The sequence below is a fragment of the Hibiscus syriacus genome, unplaced genomic scaffold (assembly GCF_006381635.1).
Source record: "Hibiscus syriacus cultivar Baekdansim isolate YM2019G1 unplaced genomic scaffold, ASM638163v2 tig00110683_pilon, whole genome shotgun sequence".
NCBI classification, from domain to species: Eukaryota; Viridiplantae; Streptophyta; class Magnoliopsida; order Malvales; family Malvaceae; genus Hibiscus; species Hibiscus syriacus.
The window spans coordinates 3,075,710-3,082,974 of record NW_024062823.1 but is presented as its reverse complement, the minus strand read 5'-3'; the positions used below and the strand labels follow the sequence as shown (position 1 = coordinate 3,082,974).

Below are 7,265 nucleotides of genomic sequence, written 5' to 3'. Positions count from 1 at the left end.
TGATTATCTTTACCTGTAACCTGGACTTGCCGTTTTCTTTTGTCATTTCGATTTGTTCCAACAGTTCATATTTTAATAGCTTTAATCTAACGGTTAATGTTTCTTTAAGCTCATGGGAAGCTCTATTTTGGGAGTTCTTGCTAGATTATTTCATTATTCTCCCTTGCAAATATGAAATAAACAAGGGTTTTACTGTGCCAAAATAATACCCTCACTTTCTATTCTATTCTCTTCTCGAAGATCAATCACTTCATCCTTGACAACAATTTCTGTACCTTACATTAAATGTTAGATTACTTTCATTTCCCTATTCTACTGCAATGAATTCGACTACCCTTTCTTTCTTTCACTCTTTCTGTGTTTGATTAGAATCTGCTTTTATTCACAGCTAAGAAGGCAAAATGATTACCAACTTCAATGGGTTTGGCGTTGGCCTTGGTATACCCATTTTTTTTTACACTTCCTTTTAATATTTTATTAAACTAAATTTCTTGTCTTTGAGCTTTCTTTTCTGTTGATTTTTCTCAGGTTTTGGCGTTGGATGCGGCTTCGGAGTTGGATGGGGGTTTGGGGGTTTGTTTCTTTAGTCGGCTTTCATTTTTTTTTTTATGTTTCAGCTTAAATTTTCGTTTTTAATTTCCAACTGCATAAAAAAATTATATTCATGTGTCCCTCAATTCATTTTATTCTATTCAAGGAAAAGTGATTATCAATTCTTGTTTTCATCATTTGCGAGGTTGGTCATAGTTTTTCTTTATGTTCAGTTTACTGGAACCAAGTGTCCAACACACTACCAACAGATGACATGGCTGTTGGCTTGACATAGAGGAATTAGGGAATTTGTTTTTGCCTTGGTTGTTGATGTCAGTTAAATATTATAATTTTAGCTTCATGTTGAAGATTATAACACTTTAGATTGAATTATTGATGTCTCATGAGAATAAAGTACCAGACATGTTCTCTTCATCATCGGTTAGTGAGGGTTATTTGTTCATTGCTTTATCTCTTAGTCATAAGTTGCTGGAGATACCTTTTGCGATGTTTTAAAATTAGTTCGTGATTATTTTGTGTCCGTTGCTTGCCATTTTATGCGACTAATTGAATCCTGTTACATAGACAGTTACAAGGCAAGAATGTGTAGATGCAATGTGTCTTTTGTTTGCTGTTTATCTCTTCTTCTCTTTGTTGGAAATGGGGTTTATGACTTAAGGTATTATTATTGAGAAAATGTGGAATAACTATCATTGGAACATTTGATGATGAAGGTTTTGAGCTTCAACAATCTTATGTTAACTAGGATGCTTTTGATTGCTTTTTCTCGATACCTTTTAAGATTATCTCTTCTTTTTGTTCCAGATTTTAGATGTATTAGTTTGCTGTAGATCTACTCATTGGTCATTCCATTGATTGTAAATTGTAGATGGCTAAATTATGGACGTAATGATATAATTAGTGCCATTCATGTTCTATTATATATGTAAATTCTTGCATCTTATCTTAAAATCTATCAATACCTTTTCAGCTATGAATACGGTTGCAACCGTTTTTTCTCTTTTTTTGTGATTCCATTCTCACCTGCAGGTATGCCTTTGAATATTTTAGGTCTCGGTGCAGGTATTCCTTCAATACTTCTTACAATTAATTCGTTAATCCATTTCGTTGATGCTCATGAATTAGTGTGTATGTGAAGGTGGTGGCTGTGGGGTTGGCTTTGGCCTTGGATGGGGCTTTGGTTCTGCCTTTGGTAGCCAGTACAGATCATCTAGGGTCACATTCCAAGGCTTAGAATTAGGCAAAGAGAACCGGAGGCAGGATGGTGAAATAAAAGAACTGCCGAAAAACACCAAGGACAGTCGTTTGTCACAGTAGTTTTATTTTCCAGTTTGCAGTTGAATTCAGACCTTTAAACCAATTAAATATTAATGTTATATTCTGGTCGAGAATGTTGATAACAATTGAGTTTTGCTGAAACTTAAGAACCTAATCTCTATACTTCATCTCCAAGTTGTTTCCATGTTGATTGTTGCTGTTAAATGATTTTAGGAAGGGGACTTACCATGTTCAGTTCAATTCACTACAATTGGTAAACAATCATTACCATCTTAAATGATTTTGGGTACTGCAGGTTTGGCTTTAGTAGTTTCATGAAGGTTTAGTTGGCTTATATGTAATGATTTTTGGTGTTCTTTACTCAAGTTCCTTCGAATTCCGATCTCTGTACGAATCTATTCATAGTATGACCATGACTAGGAGTAATAGAATATAAAATCACAATGAGTTTAACGAAGAATACAAAACGGTAATTAGTTCATTAAGGATTAGGAATATGCCAAAGCAAACGTTATAGCTTGCAACTTAAGCAACCTGTTGACCTATTTTGTGATACTTATCATCATGGTGTTAACGTTAAGATCAGGAGAATTTCAAGCTAATTACAAGACGGATAAAATGCAGAAAACTGGGCACGGGACCAAACCCAACATGTTCTGATCTGACCCGGTGGAGTTGGGTATTTATTTAAAAAATTAGGTTTGTGTTCGGATTTAGGATGAAAAATACTTGTAGACCCTAGATTTTTGTCCTCATCCCAGCGACCCAGCTCATCTAAGCTTGAACAACTTGCATTCAAAGTGCCGCTGCCCCAGAGCATTAATGCTTGTTTCCTACCAATGCCTACAGATGCATGTGAGATATAATCCAAAGTATAATCACATTGCAAATTGCTATTTTTTTATGTAAAAGCTATGTAAGAAAATGGCTATAAAAAGCCGAATGAAAATGTAAGAAAAGGGGTCGGATTCCTCTCGTTTTTCAGAAGAAAAAAGAGCAATAAAATACAGAATTTTTTGGCAATCAAAACAGAATCAAATTCTAAGGTATTCTTGTTTGTATTTCAGTTTCTTTAGTTTATTTATTCAATTCGAATGCAACTAATAATAAGAATTTTAGTTTATAATTTTGTTAGTTGTTAAAGTAAATTCCATGAGTTATAAAGAAAAATTAATTAAAATAGATATAAGAAGTTAGGTTACCTTGCTTTGATGTTCGTCGGAGGGGTGTCGTCGTCGTCGGGTCTAGAGTCGAATGGTTAGATTCACTGAAGATCCAGACGCCATGGATGCTTTGTGTATGGCGTGAAAGAAAAGGAGAAGAAGGCTATGGGTTTAACATGTTGAATAGAATAAAAAAAATGGGAAAAGAAATGATATTTGGGGTTCACGTGTTCTAATTAATAAGGAAGGGGAATGCTTTTAAGTTGACTTTGGGTTAATCATACATAGGGTCACTTGTCTTCTTGCTATATTTTATATTGGTCTCTAAAAGTTTTGGTCTATTCATGTTTAAGCCACTCCATTATCACGTGTTTTTAAAAATCAGTCACTAAACTTGTGCGATTAATTGCGTTGAGGCCCTCCCGATTCTGTTGTGTTTTTATATATTGGCCACCAAATCCTTACATTTAATCACGTTTAGGTCCCTCTAATATTACATTATTTTTATATTATAGTCACCAAAGCTCTATGTTTTTATTTTATTTCAGGTGTTTTATTTTCGTTATTTTCAATTCGATCACCAATATGTTATATTTTGTGATGATTTACGCTTGTAACTTTCATTTCCTTTATTTTAGTCACTATTAGTTTTTGATTTAGTTACTACCATGTTATATTTCTTGTTTTGTTTATTTCTAATTTTGACACTTTATTTTCTATCTATTTTATTTTAGTTACTATTTATTCCTGATTGGGTACTGCTTTTCTTTTTCTTTTTGTATTTTTATCTTTGTTTATTTTCATTTTAGATATTATCTTATATATTTTTGCATTTTAATCCATATAATTATATTTTATTACAATTCAGGCTCCTGTATTTATCGTATATAGATCCATGTTTACTTTTTTTTTATTTCGATCTTAATACTAACTCTTTGTTTTTGTATGTTTTATTTTGCAACTTTATTTATGAATTTTAGGAATAATTTTAATTGATCAAAAGGTAAATAATTATGTTCGATTTTTTTAATTTTAATTTTAATTTCAATTTTCGCAACTAAGACAACCGATAAATTAAATGATACCGAAAGGGCAGTTCAAGGGTGCTAATCCTTCCTTGAATGTAACCGACTCCCGAGCCCGGCATATTTCTGGTAAAAACGTAGATCAGGTAAAATGGTATCCGGTCAACCAAATTTTTACGAAAAATAAATGAACGGTGGTGACTCCTAATATTTAATTTAAGTCAAAGCTGTAGACCCCAGATTTTTGTCCTCATCCCAGTGACCCAGCTCATCTAAGCTTGAACAACTTGCATTCAAAGTGTCGCTGCCCCATAGCATTAATGCTTGTTTCCTACCAATGCCTACATATGCATGTGAGATATAATCCAAAGTATGATCACATTGCAAATTGCTATTTTTTTTATGTAAAAGCCATGTAAGAAAATGACTATAAAAAACCGAATGAAAATGTAAGAAAAGGTGGCCGGATTCCTCTCGTTTTTCAGAAGAAAAAAGAGCAATAAATATAGAATTTTTTGGCAATCAAAACAGAATCAAATTCAAAGGTATTCTAGTTTGTATTTCAGTTTCTTTAATTTATTTATTCAATTCGAATGCAACTAATAATAAGAATTTTAGTTTATAATTTTGTTAGTTGTTAACGTAAATTCCATGAGTTCTAAAGAAAAATTAATTAAAATAGAGATAGGAAGTTAGGTTACCTTGCTTTGGTGTTCGTTGGAGTGGGGTGTCGTCGCGTCAGGTCTAGAGTCGAATGGTCAAATTCACCAAAGATCCAGACGCCATGGATGCTCTGTGTATGGCGTGAAAGAAAAGGAGAAGAATGCTATTGGTTTAACATGTTGAATATAATAAAAAAAATGGGAAAAGAAATTATATTTGGGGTTCACGTGTTCTGATTAAGAAGGAAGGGGAATGCTTTTAATTTAACTTTGGGTTAATCACACATAAGGCCACTTCTCTTCTTGCTATATTTTATATTGGTCTCTAAAAGTTTTGGTCTATTTGTAACACCCCCCAACCCCTACCCGACCCGAGTACGAGTCTGAGATGTCACATTACCTTTTTAAAACATTATTCTTAACAAAATAACAAAACATTTGAATTATATTAAGAAAATACGATAATCTACATATATATATATATATATATATATATATGTATAAGTCTATACAAGGTTCACAAAATACTCAGAGCATACGCAACTTAACCTTCTATTACATGCCAACACTGATTTACATAACAAAATGACATACTATTAAGTTGCTTCTGATCTGATAGTTGCAGGAGTAATGTTGTCCAGCTGCTTAACCTCGATCGTCAACTTTATCGAATCCTACGCGTACAACACTCACACGCTAAGTCATCGACTTAGTGAGGCAATATAATAATAACCATAAAATATAAAGAAATTGCCAAAATGAGATGGGTTGCAATGATAATATGAATGTAATCAATGCAATAACCATAACCATATTCTTACACATAGACTTATCAAATTTCACATTCATATGTTCACATTATTAAGTTCATTAGCCCATGATACCATATTGAGAACCTAAGGTATGTGAGTATTGTGAGGTTGTGCACTATGCTGTCACCACAGCTCGTATAATTGCACCGAAGTGCCACGTAGAATTGCACCGGAGTGCCGCGTAGAATTGCATCGTAGTGCCATATAATAATGTCCATAAGGACCACATATCATTCCTTAAGAATCATATACATATACTAGGGATCAAGTATGTGTCTCACAAGACTTCACACATGTTCCAAAGAATATAAATATATCTCGAAGGACCGCGTAGACCCTCTACCCTTGGCATGCCAACTATACTTATAGTTCACATCTACTTAACATGGGCTTTCACAATTCACATAATTTGTATCACGTAGACATAGTATTTTCATACCTTTATCATATAGACATATCATTTCCTGCATATTCATGTCACATAATGCATATGGTATAAACTCATATCGTGTTTCATAATATCGAATGTAATCATGTATAAAAATATTGAATCTAGACTTATCATAAGTCTAGAACTGATTATAATACTATATTCATGTTATGCATATGCAATCACCTAGATTTCTTTGTTTTTCCATCGATCGATCCTACTTGTCGATTGTTCCAGAACTCGATTAGGCTCAATATCTACATAAGCAAAATTTTCAAGATGATTATCAGATGCCTAAGTCTTGAAATTAACCTCTAATAGCCTAACAATTTAAGGAATTGATAGTTTAGTTTCTCTTTTTTTTATGGGGGAATCGGTTCCCCCCTGGGGGTATCGATTCCCCTCTAGCATTCTGTAAATTCATATTCGTTTGAGGGGGGATCAATTCCCCTTGAATGGGTACCGATTCCCTTAGCCCAGAAATTCCATTTTGAGCTCGAAAATCACCTTATTTCAGCTCAAACCTTCCTATTTCACTCCCTTTAATATTCCTAACTTTAATACACATACTTAAACTCATTTCTACTCCATAATAACTTCTTTAAACTCCAAATCTAGTCATTCCTATGTAATTACAAAAATTATACTATTTTTGCAACATGTTCAAATTCCTATTCTAACACTTCCTATCCCTTAATTAACTTAATGACAAGTCAAATCTCACTTTCAATTCTTATTATGAACTCTAATATAAGATTTCACTTTTCTACTTCCTTTCTTTAATTCTTCATTTACTTCTCATCTTGAGGTTTTAAAACAATTTAAACTTCCTTTAAGCTTAACTATTGCCTAATGGTCATGAATCAACCATAAATTCATCAAGAAATTCACTGACAAGAGATCTTACCTTAGCTTGGGTCTCACGTATGAAGAAGAAGAAAGAAGAAGAGGACTCTGGAAGCTTGTTTTGATTTCCTATACTTCCACGTCCCAAATAATTATCTTGCTATGAAAAGACCATTTTGTCATTCTAATCCTCCTTCTTTATAATTCAATCCTACACAAAATAACTCAAATAAGTCATTGAACTTTTCCATCATTCTACTTTAATCACCAAATTCTAAAACTTTACAATTTAATCACAAACCCGGTATGGAGGATGTTACAAATCTCCCCCTTAAGAAAATTCATCCTCGAATTTTCAATAAGAAAAGAGATGGGGATACTGATTCCTCATATCCTCCTCACGCCCCCATGTTGCTTCCTCTACTTTGTGATTCTTCCATAAAACTTTAACCAATGGGATAGTATTGTTCCTCAATTGCTTAACCTCATGAGCTAAA

General features: G+C 33.2%; 1 protein-coding gene across 1 annotated transcript; it reads left to right on the top strand.

The window, feature by feature from the left end:
• Positions 1-284: 284 nt before the first annotated feature.
• Positions 285-1,903, top strand: LOC120138272 (protein TRIGALACTOSYLDIACYLGLYCEROL 5, chloroplastic-like). The gene is made up of 4 exons (XM_039153792.1): positions 285-438; positions 529-573; positions 1,582-1,614; positions 1,691-1,903. Exons 1-4 carry the CDS (start codon positions 402-404, stop codon positions 1,867-1,869), a joined length of 294 nt encoding a protein of 97 aa, XP_039009723.1. The 5' UTR covers positions 285-401; the 3' UTR covers positions 1,870-1,903.
• The last annotated feature ends 5,362 nt before the right edge of the window (positions 1,904-7,265 follow it).